Genomic DNA, 22,978 nt, shown 5'->3' with positions numbered 1-22,978 from the left:
CTGTGAGTCTATGTATGTGATAAATGTAATGCGTTTAATACTGCTCTGAAATATTCACTTGAGTTTTGTTGTTGATGCCATTCTTGTCTATCAAACAATTATGCAAAACAAAACGTTGCTGGCTTATGTAACATGACACTGGAAGTATTTTAGTCCTATAGTTTGTGTCTTGTCAGGTGTAGTTGTGATATTCTGTTACCTTATCCAGGCCTGGATACTATTTATAAAGGACAATCATTCATTTTACCCTTATTACGTCTATTTTTAGCCATCTTCTATCAGTTTGCTTAAGTAAAGTTTATCTGTTCTCAGCACTCAAATGAATCAGTTGTTTATAGGTCAATTGAAATCATTTCCAAGATTGCCTGTTGTTACATGTATAGGTGTTCGTTTAAAATAACAGCTATTTTTTTGTAGAGTACTAATATTTTGTTGTATATAAAGTTTATTACAATACGTTGTTCTGACTTATTCTCACTTTTATGTAATTCAAATTGCTGTGTTTTACATTTTGAAATTAAAGTATCGATTATATATTTGCCAGAGTACAACCAAAAGTTTTATTCTTCTAGATTTTGGAGTATAGATTTGTCCTGGGCTGGTTGTATAGTTTTACACAAGAACATTTCAACAGGTCACTGAAAACTTTACGGAGACAAAAAAAGCCTTCTGTTACTGTACTGTATAACTTTCCTATTGCAAACAAGAACCTAATTTGAATTGCAAACTCAAATGTAAATATGTTAATTTTTCATTACTGATGCAAATTTTATCTGCTTATTTTTTTTTAATATGTAGGGTTTTTAGATGCCCTTTTTAAGCAGTTAGCTAGTGCTTACTAAAAGCCAGTCAGCATTATGATTCAACATAAATCTCTTTTATGGCATCCATGATGAGATCGATTTTTTTTTTTTTTTGGTCTAGCTCATTTACCTCTAACCAAAGTTTCATGAGTTGAATGATGATATCTATTGTGCTTATTACTATTATTATTACTATTACTACTCTTAGTATTATTATTACTATCATTATAACAAATGCTTTCTATTTAATAATAATAAGGTGACTTGCAAGTTTCAGTAAATTATTACAGAGACTTAAGGCCCCTTCACACCAAGGACGATAAAGATAGTTCTAAAAATCAAAGTCCAGTCCACAACTATAACAGAGAAACAATATAATTGGAATCTCATTAGGGCTTTTCACACTTGAAATGGTTAACCCTGGGTGAAACGAATCCTGGGTTATCTTGATTCACGTTTCACACTGCTCATAATTTACCCGGGGCTACAATTATTCCTGGGTATTCATAAGCTGACGTTTCACGTTGCACATTCCTAAAGCCTGACTTAATGTTCTTATTTGCATATTGACTACTATCGAGTTTATACTGAAAAAAACATTTCGGACTATAAAGGTAAGAATGACACGGTCTCTACTTAACTCAAATTGTCGCATTTTCTGTCGGCATTTGACACATTTTTCTTATCAAACGCTGAATTTACTGTTAATACACAATGCGCAGTGTTTCTGTGATTGTCCAAAGCATGTAAATATGAGGCACGCGATTGGTTGTCTGTTGCTAAGCTTCTAACACCACATTGTTTCACACTGTACAAGTTTCGCACCGCAATGTGGGGTTAACAGCACAAAAGTGGTGCTAAGTCACTCCGGAGCAGGGTTTCATTACCCTGGGTAAAAAGCAGTGTTAACCCCGCTACTAAATTACAAGTGTGAAACATTCCTTAACCCGGGGTTAAAAGTGGTTTAGAACGATAATAAACTGGGGTTAAGTGCAGTGTGAAAAGCCCTTTTCAGAATGATTTTTTTTCCCCCAGCTTTTTTAATTTATTGATTGAGCAAAACGCACACATTAACAAGACATAGCAAGATTTTTTTTGACAGCCAATCAAAATCCACCTGACTTTAAAGAGCACAAGCATTTAAAGTGGCAGACAACAAAACTGCAGCACATGCTTAGAATAAACAGAACAATATCACCTGCTGATGTGAATGCTAATATAATTATCATTATAGTTATTGTTCATTATAGTTGGTGTGAATGGGCCTTTATTTTGGGTTTTGGATGTTTACATAGTGTTGTTTCCTGGTCGTTGGCATCAGAAATGCTTAACCGCTAATCCACCTCAGGGTGTACACTAAAAAATGCTGGGTTAAAAATGGCCCAAATTGGGTTGAAAATGGACAAACCCAGCAATTGGGTTGTTTTAACCCAGCGGTTGGGTTAAATGTTTGCCCAACCTGCTGCGTAGTTTTATTTAACTCAACTATTGTTTAAAAATTACTGTATTGCTTGCTTAAAATGGACCCAAAGTATGTTGGAAATTAACATTTATTAATGAATAATGAATAATAATTAAACAATAAACATGTACTAAATTCCTTGTTGATAAATGTTCACCTTTTGTTTATTACTGTTGCCTCTATTAACTATGTGTCTGATTTTTTTTATTTCCAACCTAATTTGGCTTCATTTTAAGCCAGCCATATAGTCATTTTTAAACTAAAAATAGGGTTAAACGTGTCCATTTTCAACCCAACCTGGGTTGTTTTTAACCCAGCATTTTTTAGAGTGTATTTTTCTGCTTGTTAATATAGTTAAAATAGTTACTTGTTAAAATAGTTTTCATGAATATCAATGCTGGGTCAGAATGGTGTTGTTTTGATTTATTAATCCTATATTATAAATACAAGGACACTGTGCTTTTAAAATACATTTTAGAATGAAAACTGCCTGAAAAAGGTGCCTAATATCAACTTCGGTGTTCATAATCACTCCCAATTTTTGTGAGCACCTAAGTTGACATGGTTCCCTTCTTAAAGATCAAGTGATTGCAATATTTACTTGTGTGTTATTATAGACTTTATTTGAACAAAGACTCGCAGAGTGACTTGATCTGAGAGGGTGTCGTTTCCTGCGCGTTGTGGGCTGAAGGTCCTGAGATACCTGACTTCCGTGCGGTCATGACAGATGTCATCGCTGGCGAGTATAGCCATCGCTTAATATCTCAGAACTCCGTTTGGCAGGACTGCACAAAGGACAAATCCGATGCTTGAGTTTTGAAGAAGATATTTTTAGGTCGGCGAAGATGCGCAGGGAGGGATGCAGGACTTTTTGTCGTGGGGTTCACAGACGGGATGAGCAATTAGAAGCCTGCTGAATGCTGCGCTTGCAATGTTGCCCCTTTTTTTCACAGACAGTATAAGAGAGAGAGAGAGGGAATTGGAGTGTCTCTCCCCAATCTAATAGGCTGTGTGTGTGTGTGTGTGTGTCTGTTTCATCTTGTGCAGGGAGTTGGAGAGAGCGCGTGAACACCAGTCTCAGTGCCAGCTGGTAAGTCCTCTAATAGCCTCTGTTATAATTGTCCTCTTGGCACAGGGCCGCACACCAAAATCACTGAGAGTGAATGAATGTCTGTAACACTGCCTCCGTTTCGCCCACTGTTACTCTAAAGTCTTTGCGTCTAGGTTGTTCCGTTTTCGTCCAACAGTCCTGCCCATCTTTTCGATTGTCACAAGTTTTTATTCAACTGCAGTTTTCCTCTCCCAGAAAACTGCTTTTCAATAAGAACCTCTATTTAGTTTTTTTCCTCCTCTTAGTCCCGTTTGGCCAAGATACTTTTTGAACTTAAACAAGAGGTTCTTGCAGTGTGGTGTTGCGGAATCGCTCTGGGAATACGACCTGGATAAAGCGTGTCTGTTTACTACCACCTGAGACATTGTGAATCATTCCTCGATTTAGAGAAGTGCGTTTTTACCACATTAGATACCGCCTTGTGTTCCCCCCTCATGGTGGCATTGAATTAAAGGAATAGTTCACCCAAAAATTAAAATTATCCCATGATTTACTCACCCTCAAGCCATCCTAGGTGTATATGACTACATTCTTTCAGACGAACACAATTGAAAACAGATTTAAAAATATCCTTGCTCTTCCAAGCTTTATAATGGTAGTGAATGTGGGGCCATGTTTTGAAGACAAAAAAAGCATCCATCCATCATAAAAGTAATCCATACGGCTCCAGGGGGTTAATAAAGGTCCTCTGAAGTGAAGCGATAGGTTTTTGTAAGAAAAATATCCATATTTAAAACTTTAACTATAATAACTATTTTCCGGCAGATGGCCGTACACATCGATTTGTGGCGGAAGAGTGACCTCTGACCCGACGCATGACGTAATGACGAACGCGGAAGCGCAGAGGAGAGAGCAAAGCAAAACACCGGTCACGAGTTAGAAGTCTAAAAGATCATTTTTTAAGAGAAATGTGGGAGGATTTCGATATAAGAGAAGAGGAGCTTGAGTTTGTTGCACAGCCATATTTGTTTGAACCGCAAGAGGTGTCTAATCTTACGATACTCCTACATCCAACGTCATGCATCGCGTCTGGCGTTACTCATTTGGCGCAAGTCGTCTTGCACAGTATGTGTACGGTCCTCCACCTGAAGCTAGTTAATTGAATTTATAAAGTTTTAAATATGGACTTATGGATTATTTTTATAATAGCTGGATGCATTTTTTTGGGCTTCAAAATCTGGTCCCCACTTAACTACCATTATAAAGCATGGAAGAGCCAGGATATTTTTAAATATATCTCCGATTGTGTTCTTCTGAGAAGATGCACATAGGCTGGCTTGAGAGTGAGTAAGTCATGGGATAATTTTCATTTTTTAGTGAACTATCCCTTTAAAGGATTAGTCCACTTTTAAATACACTTTTCCTGATAAATTTACTCACCCCCATGTCATCCAAGATGTTCATGTCTTTCTTTCGTCAGTCGAAAAGAAATGAAGGTTTTTGAGGAAAACATTCCAGGATTATTCTCCTTACAGTGGATTTCAATGGTTACCAACAGATTGAAGGTCAAAATTACAGTTTCAGTGCAGCTTCAAGGGCTTTAAACGATACCAGATGAGTAATAAGTGTCTTATCTAGCGAATCGATCGGTCATTTTCGAAAAAAATACAACCGTTTATGCTTTATAAACAAAATATCGTCTTGAACGTACTTTACGCTTCCGCATTCTTCATAACGCTTACGCTGAATGTCCTACGCCTTCCCTATTCTACTTACGAAAAAAAACGAAACTGGCGCCACGTTCTTTCCGTAAGTAGAATAGGGAAGGCGTAGAACATTCAGCGTAAGCGTTATGAAGAATGCGGAAGCGGAAAGTACGTTCAAGACGATATTTTGTTTATAAAGCATAAACGGTTGTATTTTTTTCGAAAATGACCGATCGATTCGCTAGATAAGACACTTATTACTCATCTGGTATCGTTTAAAGCCCTTGAAGCTGCACTGAAACTGTAATTTTGACCTTCAATCTGTTGGTAGCCATTGAAATCCACTGTAAAGAGAAAAATCCTAGAATGTTTTCCTCAAAAACCTTCATTTCTTTTCGACTGACGAAAGAAAGACATGAACATCTTGGATGACATGGGGGTGAGTAAATTTATCAGGAAAAGTGTATTTAAAAGTGGACTAATCCTTGAAGTCAACCTCCAAGCATCTTGCAAAATAAAGGTTAAATATATAAAATAGAAAAAAAAAATCCAATAATTCTCAGAAACCTCTTTGTTTGATTTCTCTAGACAGGCTGAAAGTTTCCTGAGACTCTCTTTCTGGCGAACTGGATCAATGATGGAATTGCAAACATTACAGGAGGCCCTGAAAGTGGAAATACAAGTCCATCAGGTAGGAGATCTCGCAAATGGGCTTCCAATCAGTTAAAATCATGTGGGGAAAACAATTCTGAATCGTCACTGTACTCTCATTACAAGAGTTAAAATCACAAGCCAGTGCCGGAAAGCTTCTCCATTGCTATAATGACAAAAAGCAGGTGCTTTTCGGGTGATTCAAATGATTTCGGAGTCTGGAAGAACAGGTCTCTAGGTCCTCCGTTGCAACGTTGGTGATAAATGAAGATATGTTTCTCTCCTTGTCCCTCTCAGTCAGAGACGGCGTGTCCCAGCAGGCAGAAAATTAGTTGAGCTGTCTGAGTGGGGTAAGAGAAAGGAAAAAGACAGGGAGGGAGGGACGGAGAGAAAGAAGGAGGAGGAGAATCAGGGTCACACTGGGCTGATAAAGCGTTAGCCATTACTTCAATTGTAACAAATCATCTCAAGCAGGTGTTCTTTTACATACTGGAGATTTCTTTCTTTTTTTTTTTTTTTTTGGTGAGCTGCCGTCTGGTTTTGTCTTCATATTGCTTGGAATATTTGACAGGCAGGTGGAAGAGGGATTTCTTGCCTCATCCGGGCAGCTGAACGGTTTGTTTTGTGGTCTCGCATGACTCACTGTTGCCTACTGGTGGACTGCAAAAACTTTGAAGAAACATAAAATCCCATCATTAAAGTGGAACAAGATGTGTCATGATTTGTTCGTGTATTTCGAAAGAGCCTGTGATGTACGATGTAGCATAAATGTGGTGATAATGTTTTTAGATTTGGCAAAATGAGCTTTATTTTAAAACAAATGTATTTATTTTAAAATACATGTATAAAATCAAGCCAGAAAAATCATGCTAATGATTAATCATGAATTATTAAATGATATATTAAATTGTTATTAAATGATAAAAGTGGCATTTTTACTTCTAAAAATTGTTTTGCTTCATTCTCGACTGGTTTATGAAAATGTGAATTTGAGAAGGCATTTTTTTTTTTTTTAGAAGAAATTTCAATGACCATATGTTTTGGATGTCATAATCAATTGATAGCAGATGTCCTGAAATATAATTAGGAGACACATTTAACGTTTCATTTCTTCTTGCCTAGAGGACAACTTTGAGTATAAAGTGGCACAACTTACCCCACTCTTCCCTAACTTTTTAAAGGCATAGTTCACCAAAAAAAAAGAAAGAAAATGAAGTCTATGAAGTTCTTTCTTCCATTTAGCATAAAGGAAGATATTTTGAAGAATGTCAGTAACCAAACAGTTGCTGGTCCCCATTGACTTCCATAGTATATATAAAAAAAAATACTATGGAAGTCAGTGGGGACCAGAAACTGTTTGGTTACCGACATTCTTCAAAATATCTTCTTTTGTGTTCAGCTGAAGACACTAAATGAAGTTTGGGTGAACTATCCCTTTAATATAGCTGTCAGTCAAAGATTGATTTCACCCCACCTGGATCAACTCGTCAACTGAAATTCACCATTTTCATATAAATTACATTTGTTCATTGCAACTGGAAAATGTTTGTTCTAAATTAACACATTAAACGGTGTCTCCACAAACCGTTGTTAACTGGAAGACAGTTACAGAAAGCCGTTGGCAGGCTGCCTGCTGCTCTGCTTTTGTTTGAATGTGAGGCAGATGCTGTAGTTCCACATGTGGCCTGTAGATGCCACACCATGTCTGTTACTCCCTCCCAAACTGCAAGTTTTGACTGTCTTGTCTTGTCTTCTCTTCTGTTGCCATAGAAACTTGTCGCCCAAATGAAGCAGGATCCACAGGTAAATATTCTTTATGATGTTGCTCTTCAGAAATAATCCTCTGGTTTGTTTGAGAACTTAACATGATTGACGGCTGAGCATTATATTTGGCATACTAATAAGGCAGCTTGGTGTTTTAATTCTGAATTTATATAGTTCCAGGTATTTTTTTTTTTTTTCAGATACTCAGTGTCACTGATGTTCAAATCAAGTGATTTATTACACTTATCTTTGGTATTTTTAATAGAACGCAGATCTGAAGAAACAACTTCACGAGCTCCAAGCGAAAATCACGGCTCTGAGTGAGAAACAGGTAAGAACTTTCACAGTAGTTGTGACGTCATTCACTGCTGCAAGTGCTGATACCAAGGGGAATGTTTTTGAACAGTGAAACGTGATTCAGATGCTTTATTGCCTGTGTGACGATGAGCAAAGTTTGATTATGTGATTTTTGGTTGTAAAAAAATGTTTTTACTAATGCAGTGTAAAGGATATGTACTTAATGTATACTGTGTGCTATGTGTATATGTATACATTGATTGGTGTTATTAGTGAAGTTTTTAGTTAAATATGATCGCTTCTGAAGGCAAGCGGTGACTTGACAGTTTTGTGCGTGTTGAAGCCAGTGCTGTTTTAGTGTTATTTGTATATTATTATAGTTTTTATTAAGATTTTCAATTAGCTGTTGTTTTTATATGATATATTATTTTTATAGTTTTCATTTTACTTTTTAGCAATTTTGTGCTTTTGTCATTTTGTCATAAGGTTACTATTTAGGTTAAGTTTATTTTTATTTAAAGGTCCCGTTCTTCGTGATCCCATGTTTCAAACTTTAGTTAGTGTGTAATGTTGTTGTTAGAGTATAAATAAAATCTGTAAAATTTTAAAGCTCAAAGTTCAATGCCAAGCGAGATATTTTATTTAACAGAAGTCGCCTACATCGAACGGCCAGTTTGGACTACATCCCTCTACTTCCTTCTTTAATGACGTCACTAAAACAGTTTTTTGACTAACCTCCGCCCACAGGAATACACAAGAGTTGCGTTTGTAGAGTGTGTTTGTCGCCATGTCGTCGAAACGCTGTTATTTTCATCCCGCAGTCCAATCACCGGGTCTGATTCCGGCTCAAATTGATAGGGTAAAATTAAAGACATGTTTACAATAACACTGAGCGCGTGCATCTCCACGTTATGGTAAGAGGCGTGACCTTTCCGGGCAAGATGCGCTAAACTGCTGTCGAATCACAACACAGGAACCGCTGGCACAATCAGAACTCGTTACGTATTTCTGAAGGAGGGACTTCATAGAACAAGGAAGTCATCAGCCCGTTTTTATGACAGTGGAAACAGCGGTATACAGATAAGTAAATTATGTGAAAAATACTGTGTTTTTTTACACGCGAAACATGAACACATGTTATATTGCACACTATAAACAAAATCAAAGCTTCAAAAAACCACAAAAAACGGGACCTTTAAATTTTAGTGTTTATTTAGTTATTTTAGTGTGACTACAGTTAGTTGCCAGTTGGCAGCAATTTTCATTTAGTTTTTAATTTAATATTTATATTTTATTTTATTTTATTTCAGTCTAATTTCAATAAACACATTTTTTTAAATAGTTTTATATTAGTTAGCGATAATCAGTGATGGGTAGTAAGTGATTATATGTAATCTGTATTATCAGATTCCAAAAATTAAATACTAATAATAATATTATAAATAAAAAAATTAGGTTATATTATGTTTTAAAATACTCATACTTTTATATTGATTTGTTTACTTAATATTCACAAAATGGCAGTAAATTATTCATAATTCATTGACTCTCCCTTATTATTATTAATAGTATCATTTAAATCATTTAGTCAGGTGACTTTAATTACATAGAAAATTGAGAGGGCGCACAGCATAAACGAATGAAGTATTTTAAATTTATGTTAGTTAATGTTTTATTTTGATAGTTTATATTTTAAAATGACTGATTTCTTTTCATTTAAATTTAAGATTTAAATAATTATTAGCTTTTTATCAATTTATGAACCTTCCCAAACTCTAGTATGGGAAACCCTGATGTAACTTCATGTTGTTAACAAATAATGGAATAATTTTTCTTTCTCTTTTTCTTTCTTTTTTTTTTTATCAATATATGGTACACTATTAAGTTAGGTCAAAAGTTATTAAAAAGTTGTCAGATTATATTACCTAAAATGTGTAATGTAATAGATAACATTATTAACAACAATTTGTATCATATAATTTGTATTCAATAATAGGCTACAATTTTCAAGTAATCTATCCAACACTGGCGACAATAACCCTGGTTAAAGCAGGGTTTACTTTTACTTTTCAAGCAACACCACAAAAACCCCAGTGTGTTTCAGCAGATCTGTGTGTCCAGGTCAATTTGTGTTTACTGGAGTGAATTTTGATTTGTTTACTTCAGAGTGGTCTTATTGATTTCCTGAAGTGGCAGTTAGATCTTGTGGGAATTTTAGTTTATAATAATAAAATGACAGTGAAAATTACGGAAGAGGATTAGGGCCAAGCAATCATAAAAAAATAAAACCATCTCGAGATTAAAGTTGTTAAATTTCGAGAAAAAAGTCGAAATAAAATGTTGAGAATAAACTTGTTAAATTACGAGAAAAAACTTTAAATTTCGAGAAAAAGGTTGAGATAAAATGTTGAGAATAAATTCATTAAATTACGAGAAAAAACTCGTTAAATTTCAAGAAAAAAAGTCGAGATAAAATGTTGAGAATAAACTCGTTAAATTATGAGGAAAAAAACCCTCAAATTTCGAGAAAAAAGTCGAGATAAAATGTTGAGAATAAAGTCATTAAATTATGTGAAAAGTCGTTAAATTACGAAAACAAATTTGATAAATTATGAGAAAAAATGTTAAATTTCGAGAAAAAAGTCGAGATAAAATGTTGAGAATAAACTTGTTAAATTACGAGAAAAAAGCCGTTAAATTACGAGAACAAATTCGTTAAATTATGAGAAAAATTTCTTTAAATTTCGAGAAAAAAGTCTAGATAAAATGTTGAGAATAAACTCGTTAAATTATGAGAGAAAAAACTCAAATTTCGAGAAAAAAGTCTAGATAAAATGTTGAGAATAAAGTCATTAAATTATGTGAAAAGTCGTTAAATTACGAAAACAAATTTGATAAATTATGAGAAAAAATGTTGTTAGATTTCGAGAAAAAAGTCGAGATAAAATGTTGAGAATAAACTCGTTAAATTACGAGAAAAAAGCAGTTAAATTACGAGAACAAATTCGTTAAATTATGAGAAAAATTACGTTAAATTTAGAGAAAAAAGTCGAGATAACATTTTATCTCGACCTTTTTCTCGAAATTTAACGAGTTTTTTCTCAATTTAACAACTTTAATCTTGAGATTGTTTTATTTTTTTTATTATTGCTTGGCCCTAATCCTCTTCCGTAGAAAATAAACAATATATATTTAAACATTTTGCGGTAGAGAAAAGAGCAGCCAGCAGGACAGCCAGCGTCTGTGAATTTAAGAGCTAACGCATGCAGCCTGCTGTGTGTGTGTGTGTGTGTGCGCGCATGCGTTTGATGTGTGTGTTGGGGCTTGTCTCGTCTTCTGCTGGTGAAAACACTCCAGATTTTCAGAGAGTCTGAGATTGCACTTATTCGGTCGCTTCTTGAAAAGTCTGGATATTTAGCACAGAGATTTTGGGGCAATATCTCACTTTCTCTCTCTATCTCTCTTCCTACTCTTGAAATTCTCCAGTTAGTTTCATCAAAGAATCGTCCCAGTTTACTGACTCGCAGATCACTGGCTTAGCTTTGAGCTTTTATCCTTCGAGAGAGAGATAGAGATGGAGAGAAAGAATAGATCAGTATAAGTACACATGATTTGATATTTTTTTTTTTTTAAACTCTGTACTCGAATGTGGAGGTTAAATATTGTATGTGTGTGTAGCTTTAGTCAAGCCAGATGAGGATTATAGCATGAGGTGATGAAACAGTCCAGTGAATGCTAATTTAGTTCTCCTACGAAACCTGTCAAGAACCTTTCTAGTCCACATTTAACGAACGAAATAAGAAATTATATTAAATTATATATATTTAGAGAGAGAGAGGAGGAAAATCTTATGTTCTGTTTGAATTTGAAATATGACCTGCACAGGTTTTCATAAGAATCATCTAATTTATCCACAAGGTGCGTGCTCCTGTGTGCATTGTGTCAGGTCAAAAGGTTGATGCTTCCTCAGACTCTTTCTCAATACTGTCGGCTGTGAATACATTTTGTCTGCCTTTAAAACTCCGTTCCATTCATATGAATTCTAAACTCTTTCCGCATCATGAATTTTTATTAATGTGATTTTAGGCTCGATGTGAGGCCCACAGCCGGCACGGCGGTCTGTTACGTATGTAAACTTTCTGCTTGTGAGTCTAAAGCCGCTACTATGTGATTGATCGTCCGCTTAAAGAGAAAAATAGTTTTGTCAAAATTCATTTTGAGGAAGAGACTTTCATTTGATGTTGTGCTTAGCGCAAGGGCTTTGTTGAGGAATGTGTGTGTATGTGTGTGTGTTTCCACTCTCAGAGGTGCGCTTTGGCTCCAGAGGACTCTGAGGCAGCAGAGTGTGTGAGATGAATTTCAATCACGTTTTTCTCTGTGTGTGTGTGTAGCGCTCAGTGGGCCTTTATAAAAGCATTTCCAGTGTTGTCAAGATGGTCTCGCACCTGAAGGGTCTTTTAAGCCACAGCTTAGCTTCATACCCAGAACAAAGAAAACCAGGGAATTTGGTGACTAATGATCTATTATTAGAAACCATTGCGGCTAGATATAAACAGAACATTGTTGGGGGGGGGGGGTCTTTTCATTTTTATTTTCCCAGAAAAAGCGTTTATGTGTGTTTCAGAACAATTTGACGTATTCAGTTGTAATCACCATTTCGTCTAACACACAATCAAAATGTGAATGCGAATGGATGTATAATTTCCCAGTAATTTCTCCCTCTCTCAGAAAAAAGTGGTGGAGCAGTTGCGGAAAGAGTTGCTGGTCAAACAGGAGCCCGAACTGAAGCCACAGACGCTCCCGGCAACCGCAGACGGTAAAACCGTGCTGCTGACGCCCGCCTGTCCCCCTTCACAGCTGCCCACAGGGCCTCCACACAACCAGGGGGCGCCACAGGTATCGCTTTACACCCCAAACACCACACACTTTCTAGACAGAAATGTTTAGAATGATTCTTTACTCAGAGGTGAATATTTACTCTCCACTGGTGAGATGTGAATTCAGTTCCTCTAGCACAGCAGGCTAGTTTACCCAAAAGGTTTATTGAAAAACAATTGTCCTGAGTCATCTGTGCCGCTCTGTACACTTTGTAGTTGCAGACTCACAAACCGTTGTCCCTGAAATAAGCTTTGAGTTTGTAAAAAATAAGGCCAGAGTGACCTTAGAAGCTTATAAGGTAGTTATTTGTATTTAATACTGACAATAATGTATGAACTCAAATGGCGCTTCCGTTTTTTAACTTCTTTTGTATTGTTGTTTTTCTGTGCTGAGGTTACAAGACCAACTGCAGTGATGACTGCTTTTTAGCATAGAATTTACTATTTTGCATGGTATTTATTAACTAGTGAATTTTTAAAATGAAATGCTTTCACAACCCATTTTATTTCCCATTACTTGGTGAAACAGATTATTCAACAGGAAAAATTTGTGGGGTGGAACTACATTTATTTTATTAATGTTTTATAAAATATTTTTTAAATTTAATTTCCGTATTGTAGCATTTTTCTAAGTAAAACAGATTATTTAACATGGAAAAAATAGTAGGGTGTGACTACTGTTTCAATATTATTGTTATTAATTATATTAATATTAATTTATGACATTTGGGTGTTACATACAAGAATGGAGCCAAACCTGCAGTGAGAGTTTGCTAAAACAGTACCTTAATAGCGAATTGGTCATTGGCTAAGATTACCTATTAGCACTTGCAGTCTAGGTCACAAGCGAAAATTAACTTTATTTTAAGGTTTACTTGTTACGGTGCAATTATACATTTAAGTACTTAGTTATAATACTTAACCTCATGTACATACTTTATGGTTAGAATTAAGGTGTGGTTTAGGGTTAGTTACATGTAATTAATGCACAATTTATAGTAATTACTAGGGGTGTGACGAGACGGGTATCTCACGAGACGAGACGAGACTCGAGATTGAGTTCACGAGACGAGACAAGGTGCAGGTGTATTTAAAATGTTTTAAATAATCATCTTGTAATCAATGTCATTTCAGTTCTACTTTCTGAGTATGAATTATCATATGCAGTAAAAGACAACAACACTCAAGTACTGTAAAAGGTTTTGCCACTAACTCAACTGACTGACTTCTCTTCTGTATGATTTCAGTCTCTTCAGACCTTACTGTACGTGATTTATGAGCTTCTACAACCTTTGACATCCTAACTGAACTCCTTTCCACAAACAGAAAATAGAAATAAAAACAGTATAAATAAAAATGGTAACACTTTACAATAAGGTCTCATTTATTAACATTAATGTATTAACCAACATCAACTAACAATGAGCAATATATTTGCTACAGTATTTATTAATCTTTGTTTGTTAGTTGATAAAAATAGTCATTCATTGTTAGTTCATGATAGTTCACAGTGCATTAACTAATGTTAACAAATGAAACCTTATTGTTTGTGCTTAATAAGATTAAGAGAAAACTGTTATTCATTTTTATGGTAACACTTTACAATAAGTGCAACCATAATCGCACTCAATATTCAAAGTGCAAATAAGACCAAATTTTTATTTGATACAGAGCTAAGAGATGGTTACAACTACACTGCCCAGTCTAAAATAGCTTTCATATTGAGAGATATTAGCATTCATCAGGGAGCCGCTTTCAAAATGCGGGGTATTGAAATCGCGTTTAAATGCGCACTCGCGTTTACTTTCACTTTCAGCGATCGCGCGTAACTGTAAATATGGAGCGGCGGCGACCGTCATCCAACTGAATTAAATGTTTCTTATTTAAATGCAAAAAAACGACAGTGGAGAAGCAATGTAAACGTAGCGGTGGCATATTCTTTCTTAATAATCCTAACATTCTGTCATGGCAACACCACGAGACTACTTTTCGCCTCGACGAGAAATCTCGTCACAGTTTAGTCTCGAGAGATCTCGTGACACCCCTAGTAATTACTATATTAAAGAAATAGTTCACACAAAAATGAAAATTATCCCATAATTTATTCACCCTCAAGCCATCCTAGGTGTATATTACTTTTTCTTTCCACCTAACACAATCAGAGTTATATTAAACAATATCCTGGCTTCCCAGCTTTGTAATGGCTTTCAATAGAGCCTGAGTTTTTGAAGCTCCAAAAAGCGCATCCATCCATCATAAAAGTAATCCATATGTCGGGTCAGAGGTCACTCTCTCTTGTGAATGCACATATGGCCATGTCCGGAAGCCAATGATTATAGCTTATAAAGTTTTAAAGGGGTGGTTGATTTACTGGTTTGAACAATGTAAGGCTGAACTCCGTTACTGACAATCCTCATTTTGGCTGCGTGAGATTCTCCAGCTTTGTTGTTGTTGAGCAACCGAAGCACGAGCTGTTAAAGCAGCCGGGAGCAGCAGCTCATTATCATTTAAAGGAACACAGACAAAAATGGTGTGTTTTTGCTCACACCCAAATATGGGCAAATTTGACAAGCTAAAATAAATTATCTGTGGAGTATTTTGAGCTGAAACTTCACAGACACATTCTGGGGAAAGCCGAGACTTATATTACATCTTGTGAAAAGGGAAATTATAGTTTGCCTTTAAATATGGAAATTTTTCTTACAAAAACCCATCACTTCACTTCAGCCATATGGACTACTTTTATGATGGATGATAACTCTGATTATGTTTGACTAAACAAAGAAGAAAGTCAAATACACCTAGGATGGCTTGAAGGTAAGTAAATTATGGGATAATATTCATTTTTGTTTGAACTATTCCTTTAACTACATGTAACGTGTAACAAGGGCAATGTAAAATAGTGTTGTATTTTGATGCAAGGCAAAGACCATTTTTTTCATGCACTGATAATTTGTACACAATAACTGCAGAGAAGTATAAGAATGTCACAAATTTTGATTTCATGTTGACTTTAACGCCGCCATTTGTGTCCTCATTCATTGCTTCCCTCAATCAAAACCTACCCCCACCTCCTCAACTAGAAGACTCTCACCATGACGCCGGTCATAACTGCAAAGACTCTACCTCTCGTGCTGAAAGCTGCCGCCTCCACCATGCCTGCTTCCATGGCAACACAACGCCCCACAGTCGCCATGGTCACTGCCATCAGCAACCCCCCGAGACCCGGCGCCAATTCCGACTCCCAGAGCACACCAATCAACCTTCAGGTGGCCAGCAAACTACCCAATCAGGACATAGATGCCGCCACACGGATTGTGTCCAAGAATGTTATAGTCGTGAGTGTGAATTGCTGCTAAGGTTTCTTCCTCTTCACTTAGTGTTTCCATATAACTTATATATAACCTTAAATTGAAGTAGATATACCAATCTGTGTTTTTGCATAGCGTGATGTAGACTAGTATAGTCAGACCCACTTTGCTTTGATGTGTTTATAACAGGATGTTTATCTCTCCAGTTAGTATGAAGACTTGAAATGACTTCCTTTCTGACAATAATGTGCTTGGCAGGGGTGTATGGTGACATACTTCTGTGATACAACCAGAAAGAGGCTAATTTCCTCTAAAAGCAGACAATGTTGTGAATTTCTCTCGTTTCAATTGCTGAGTGCCCAATGAACGGCTGGTTTTGTCACAGGTGCAGGCCACCACCACCTCTGCCCAGCCTATCAAAGTTCCCCAGTTTGTCCCTCCTCCTAGATTGACGCCTCGACCCACCTTTCAGCCACAGGTGCGTCTCTGTTAGACCTGCCCCCTCCCCTTATGTATGTGCAGTTCCACATTGACGCCACCAGAGGGACACACAATCTAGTAAAGGCCCAGTGTCTGTAAAGCCTTTGTTTACAGAGACAATCCGATTCAAGTAAACTTCTCATCTTGAAACAACAGAGTTTTTAAGATGGGAACTGAAATCGCTCGAACACAGTCACCCAAACTTCTAAAGAATTACTGTTCCACACCTAGAGACTCAAATTCAGTTTGTTTTTCTCCTCACAATAAAACTGACTTTCACCTTCTCCTTCCTAGCACTGGCTGTTGCTGTGATACTGTCTGCTGATTTTTTTTCTTTTTTTTTTTTCTTTGCTCTAGGGCGCTTACACATAAGTTTATGCTGTCTCAGGTTTCTACAAATCTGTTGATTTCAATTGGGTTTTGTGTTGCAAAGATATAAGAAAAAAAAAACAAAGGTTTGCAAAAGTGACGCTCTGTCATGCGATCTAAAGAAAATGGATAACAGCACCGCACTCAGACCTAGGCATCTGTTGATCAATGAAAATTTGCTTTATTTTAAAGGGTTAGTTCACCCAAAAATGAAATTTCTGTCATTTATTACTTGCCCTCATGTCATTCCAAACCCGTAAGACCTTTGTTCATCTTTAGAACACAAATTAAGATATTTTTGATGAAATCCGAGAGTTTTCTGACCTCCCTATAGACAGCAGCGTCATAACCAATTTCAAGGCCCAGAAAGGTAGTAAAAGACATCGTTAAAATTGTCCATGTAACTACAGTGGTTCAACCTTAATGTTATGAAGCGAGGAGGATACTTTTAGTGTGCAAAAACAAAACAAAAATAATGACTTTATTCAACAGTTTCTTCTCTTCCCTGTCAGTTTCCTACACTGTTCTACACAGTGTAGACTATTTTAACGATTTTACTTTTTACTACCTTTCTGGACCTTGAAATTGGTTATGACATTGCTGTCTATAGGGAAGTCAGAAAGCTCTCGGATTTAATCAAAAATACCTTAATTTGTGTTCCGAAGAAGGTCTTAAGGGTTTGGAATGACATGAGAGTGAGTAATTAATGACAGAAATTTCATTTTTGGGTGAACTAACCCTTTAAACTGATGCATTCCTATTTGTCAAACACTCCATCAGTGCTTTTTTCAAGTGTGTAAGCACCCTTAGCATCGTGTCTACACTGGACGTGACCCATAAGTGTCACCACTTGAGTCTTTCTACACTGAAAGTGTCCAAGCTGCACAGCTTTCTTTAACAACATTTGTATTAACATTTTGAATAACATGTCAACAAAGATCTATTGGTATGAATATGCACTCACTATATGTAAGTTGCTGAATCACGTTTGGTGTAGACACATTGTTTGAGAGTGAGACAGTGTTTTGCTGTTTGTTCCTTTGTAATAATGCTGTTGCTTCAGTTGCAGCTTTTTATTTCTGCTTTTGTTCTTTTAATATTGCTTTGGCTGACCCTATCATTAACCCCACCCCCTTAAAGATTGACAGTTTATCACCTTATACCTCAAAAAGCTATGTAATGCTGAAGTGAGCTCAGATGAATCCAGTTGTCTTGAACCCATCATTTATTTACCCGTAAGTCATTCCAAACCTGTATGCCATACTTTCTTCTGTGGAACACAAAAGAGGATATTTTGTAAAATGTCTCTTTCTCAAAAAGTCCATACAGTGAGAGTCAACGTGGTCCAGTGTTGTTTCAAAATGTCTTCCTTTGTGTTCCACAGAATAAAGTCAATACAGGTTTGGAATGACATGAGGGTGAGTGAATAATGGCAGAATTTGGGGGGTGAACTAGGCCTTTAAGACAGGGGCCCTCAAAGTCCACTGTCTTGCAGAGTTCAGCTCCAATCCTAATCAGACACACCTGAATGAGCTAATCGAGGTCTTCAGGATTACTAGAAAGTTACAGGCAGGTGAGTCTGATCAGGGTTGGATGTAAACTCTGCAGGAAAGTGGTCTTCGAGGGCCAAAGTTGCGCACCTCTACTTTAAGGGATTGTTTTAGTGTTACTAAATTGAGCTCTGCACACAATGGGACATTTTCGTCCACTTTCAAGCTAGTCACTGTGAGTGAACCAGAGCTCGGTGTTGGCATTACTTGGTCTCTTAACACAAAACAGCATGCATATTAAGGGCATGGCAACAGAGTGGCTTTCATAATCGATTGGTTTGGCAAGACTGTATCTGCTTAGTAACCCAGCTTCCCCTTCTCCATTATACAGGTTCGACCAAAACCACCCATGCCCATCAATGTGCCCATCGCTCCAGCTCCTCCTCCTCCCATGGTGGCAGCTCCTCTAATCCAGCGGCCCCTGATGCTCACTACAAAGCTGACATCATCTCTGCCTGCTTCCGCTGGGCCCATCCACCAGGTGCGCATTGTGAACGGACAGCAATGCGCAACCATTGACAAGACCACGACCGCAGTCACAGGCGGCACCACGCAAGTCACAGGCATTGTCATCAGTCCTGCCCAGACACTTCAGATCAGCAACCTTAACTCCGACTTGAAGGTAAGAGCACCTTTTTAATTAGCCTACCCGTGTCCTCTAGACATGCAAAAGACATTTTAATCTGTTGTTCTTACCCTAAGATTCATTCAACTGACTGGAGTGCATTCCTTGCTTCTTGTTCTCTACATCAGACTGTGAAACCGCAAGGAGGACCAGAACAGGTGGTCACAAGTACACCACCCTCATCCTCTCCTCCTCCTCCTCCAGCTAAGGTCAGACGAGAGGAAAGCCCACAGGTACTGTGCACCTTCATAGAGTTAACAAAACCATCATGTCTGACAAATTCTGTCTTGAGCCAAAATAAAAACTGATGTATATTCTTCCTTCAGAAACTTGCCTTTATGGTGTCTCTTGGGTTGGTCACACATGACCATCTTGAAGGTAAGTCCCACTGGTATCAATGATATACTGTGGGTTTCCACCAAATTAAACTAGGACAGGATGTTTTGTAACCAGATGTGCATGGAATGTCCTTTCTCTCCAGAGATTCAGAGCAGAAGACAGGAACGTAAGAGGAGAACAACAGCCAACCCAGTGTACAGTGGAGCAGTGTTTGAACCTGAGGTACAAAAAATGCTCCGTAGTTCCCTCGTCCATCTGGTCTGATTTTGAGAGCTTAGATTGTACTTCCACCTCCTCTAACATTCTGACTTCTCTCGAATGTCTCAGAGGAAAAAGAGTGCTGTCACTTACTTGAACACTCCACTGCATCAAGGCACCAGGAAGAGAGGTCTGTACTTGCCTGTCTTAGTTGCTTAAGTTGATGTATTGTAGCCCCGCTGCTTATATGTACCACCTAACAGACTAATAGACACCTATCTGCTTTCTCTTGCAATTCTGCTTTGTTGTCTTTGCTAGAGGTTGATCGCTCTGCAGTCCTACAGCTGTTCAGTAGACCTAAGATGACATGTATGATGTTTTAAAGGATAAAGTAGGTGGTTGAGGAACTGCTCCCTCAGTTTGTATAGTTTCCAGATATGGAGACATTTGGCTTGTCTTGGACTTGTTAACATCTGATTTAAGACTCCAAAATCAGAGACATTTGAACAATGTCAGTAGAGTCAGTAGGTCTACAGGGAGAAATATGTTCTCTTGGTCTTGCTTACTTCAGATTTGAGTCTCTTGTGTGCTCTATGCACTCCTTTTATTCTTTGAAAATATACTGTTATTTACTCTTGAATTTCAGAGCGGTGCTTCAACCTGATTGATTTGGCCTTGAAAGACTTGACTTGGTCTTCACACCAAATACATGAACATTGACTTGAACTTGCCCCTTGGACAAACTTGGGCTTGGTCTTTCAAGACTTCACCTCAAAGGCTTGACCTAGGACACTACTTTTATAAACATGTCTGTTTCCAATAATAGGTATAGACAAGAAAAGTTCTAATATTTAATATAAATGGCAAAGGGGGGCAGATATTCTTGTGGTGAATCCAGAGACAATGTTATTGATCCTATTCTGATCTGCAACACCTAGTTTGTGAAAAACTTGTTACTTGTTCCTGTAGGCAACATCTGCAGAGAAATATATAGAGATTTGAGATTAGATGTCTATCTGTTTGTGGCTTAGGCTTAGACTCTTTCGCACTCTCTCTTTTTACTCTTTCCCTCCTTTTACTCTTTCTTTCGCTCACTGCTTTTCAAATTCCCTGCATGCTGCTGTGGTCGTCTGTTGCACTAACTGCTTTTTGTGACCCTCCCTTCCATTTCTCCTTCGCTCTCTCCCTCCTTTCCTGTTTCCATGCTAGCCAATGAGGATCCCCTCTCTAAGGTATGTTGCAACTAGAAAATGCCATTATTTTATTTCATCTTTGTGTTTTTTTTTCTTTCTTTTCCCTTTTTCCTCCTCCATTTTTCTGTTCCTTTTGGTTTTGTTTTTTTGTTTGTTTTTCTTTTCTTGTCTGTCTCATTTCACTCAGGTCGCCCTCCCAAATACAGCACCTCCACCACCAGCAGCACGGCGGTGCCGGAGCTGGGCTGCAACCCCCTGCTCTCCCCCACCAGCAGCCTTCCCGCCTCCCCAGCCCCTGAGCGGCCTGACACGGGGGGCTTTCCCCTCTCAGTCCACCCTCATTCTGTCCCCCAGCCCAGCCCCAGCTCCGGGGATGTAAGTAGCCAACTGCCAAGTCTGGGCGACCATGTTGATGACAGCCCCCACTTTTATTATTCTAGTAGAGTTCTCTACATCACAAGCTGCCCCTTCCCCCCCAAACCCTCCACTGCATTCATCCTGTACACCTCAATGTGTACCGGAGCAAGGTAACTCCTCTTTGTTAGACTCCTGCATTCACCCTGGAAAGAGAAAGACTGACCTACTAGCAACTGTCATTCATGTGTTTATTTGTTGTATTTGTTGAAATGGAGCCAGCAGTCTTACAAAGTGAACAGTCTTTCTCTACTTTCCATACAAATATCAGGCCTGAAGTAATTAAATATAGTATAGAATTTTTAAAAGCCAAAATACCCAATACTGATAATTACATGATACATTTTAATAGTGATTAATATAGGTCCCAATAATAATAATAATAATAATAAAATACTAGCTAAATATCCAGTGCCCTGACTAAGTGAACAATCCAGTGAGCCACTAGACAAATCCAAACAGCAGTCAGTTCCTCTCATCCCCACCCTTCCCGCTATCATCTGATTGGTCCAGACCAGAAGGGGGCGGTGGTACTGACACCTGCCGTTCTTCCCGACAGGGAGACATCCATGAGGATTTCTGCACTGTGTGCAGACGCAGTGGACAGTTGCTCATGTGTGACACATGTTCGCGCGTCTACCACCTCGACTGCTTGGACCCACCCCTCAAAAACATTCCCAAAGGCATGTGGATCTGTCCTAAATGTCAAGACCAGGTAAATAATAGCAGCACAATGAGCCCTTGCCCTCTCCTCTCCCAGGCTAGTCAGTGATGTCTTCTTTTAACTGGAATTCAGTCCTTTAAAGCACATACATTGTTATATAATTAGAAGTGGGAGATCGACTGAGAGATCAAACTCCCCTTTCCCTGCCAAAATGAAGTGTACATTTCCCCCCTTATACAAATTGAGTTTCTTCAGGCATTAAGGCTGTTTCGTCCTTTGTAAGCTCTCACATGGTTCGGTATTGATTGTGCCTTTTTTCCACTCATCATGTAAGTGTAAGACAGCATCCAACACTCCCATTGAAGTTCTGTTATTCATCACTGTTGCCATATACAATTGATCTCAGTTTCTCTCATGGCTTTCCAGAGGTCAAGTGTGCACAGCACTGGTCTGTTATTGAGAGAATTTCTTTTACAGATTCTGAAGAAGGAAGAGGCCATTCCATGGCCAGGAACCCTGGCAATTGTCCATTCCTACATTGCTTACAAAGAAGGTATTGATATTTTGATCTTCAAGTGTAGGAATTTGTATTTTACATTTTAAGTGGTCACATCTAAGGCCCTGTTTACACCTGGTATTAAAATTTGCTCTGGTCGATCAGATCACAGGTAGACGAGGGAGGCACATTCCCGTTTCCAACTGGTATTTTAATCCGTCACAATGAGCCCTTGCCCTCTCCTCTCCCAGGCTAGTCATGATGTGTTCTTTTAACTGGAATTCAGTCCTTTAAAGCATGTGCATTGTTATATAATTAGAAATGGGATATCAACAGAGAGATCAAACTCCACTTTTCCTGCCAAAATGAAGTGTACATTTCCCCCCTTACACAAATTGAGTTTCTTCAGGCATTAAGGCTGTTTTAGCATCATCCACTTGTGATCCAATCAACCAAAATGCATCTTAATACCAGGTGTAAACAGGGCCAATTATATTTCTAACTATTTTGGATAAAAAGTGTCTGTCAAATGTATAAATCTATGTTAGAGCCCATTAAATTGATGGGTGTTTTGTCCCTGTCCAACAGCAAAAGAAGAAGAGAAGCAGAAGTTAATGAAATGGAGTGCCGAACTAAAGCTGGAACGAGAGCAACTAGAACAGAGAGTGAAGCAGCTCAGCAACTCTATAACAGTGAGTTATTTATTTTCCTCTTTAACTGGAGTTTTT

The 22,978-nt window shown here is 37.8% G+C and overlaps 1 protein-coding gene across 9 annotated transcripts in view; it reads left to right on the top strand.

Annotated features, from left to right (window-relative positions):
* The window catches only part of phf21ab (PHD finger protein 21Ab), a 32,624-nt gene that overhangs the window by 3,965 nt on the left and 5,681 nt on the right, over nt 1-22,978 (top strand). For 4 of the 9 annotated variants that reach the window (XM_048157852.1, XM_048157851.1, XM_048157853.1 and 1 more), the window contains exons 2-17: nt 3,313-3,355; nt 5,611-5,713; nt 7,444-7,476; nt 7,703-7,768; nt 12,463-12,630; nt 15,695-15,949; nt 16,308-16,400; nt 18,653-18,943; nt 19,024-19,179; nt 19,273-19,324; nt 19,428-19,507; nt 19,613-19,673; nt 20,864-21,051; nt 21,650-21,805; nt 22,232-22,307; nt 22,839-22,942. In XM_048157852.1, coding sequence (XP_048013809.1) covers nt 5,657-5,713; nt 7,444-7,476; nt 7,703-7,768; nt 12,463-12,630; nt 15,695-15,949; nt 16,308-16,400; nt 18,653-18,943; nt 19,024-19,179; nt 19,273-19,324; nt 19,428-19,507; nt 19,613-19,673; nt 20,864-21,051; nt 21,650-21,805; nt 22,232-22,307; nt 22,839-22,942 — 1,836 coding nt within the window. In that variant the 5' untranslated portion in view covers nt 3,313-3,355; nt 5,611-5,656. The remainder of the gene's footprint in view (nt 1-3,312; nt 3,356-5,610; nt 5,714-7,443; nt 7,477-7,702; nt 7,769-12,462; nt 12,631-15,694; nt 15,950-16,307; nt 16,401-18,652; nt 18,944-19,023; nt 19,180-19,272; nt 19,325-19,427; nt 19,508-19,612; nt 19,674-20,863; nt 21,052-21,649; nt 21,806-22,231; nt 22,308-22,838; nt 22,943-22,978) is intronic. The other 5 variants (XM_048157854.1, XM_048157855.1, XM_048157856.1 and 2 more) reach the window with 5 other exon arrangements.

Source organism: Megalobrama amblycephala, linkage group LG15 (assembly GCF_018812025.1).
Source record: "Megalobrama amblycephala isolate DHTTF-2021 linkage group LG15, ASM1881202v1, whole genome shotgun sequence".
In the NCBI taxonomy this organism is placed as follows: domain Eukaryota; kingdom Metazoa; phylum Chordata; class Actinopteri; order Cypriniformes; family Xenocyprididae; genus Megalobrama; species Megalobrama amblycephala.
Note: the sequence above shows the minus strand (reverse complement) of the source record. Positions and strands in the feature narration are given on the sequence as shown.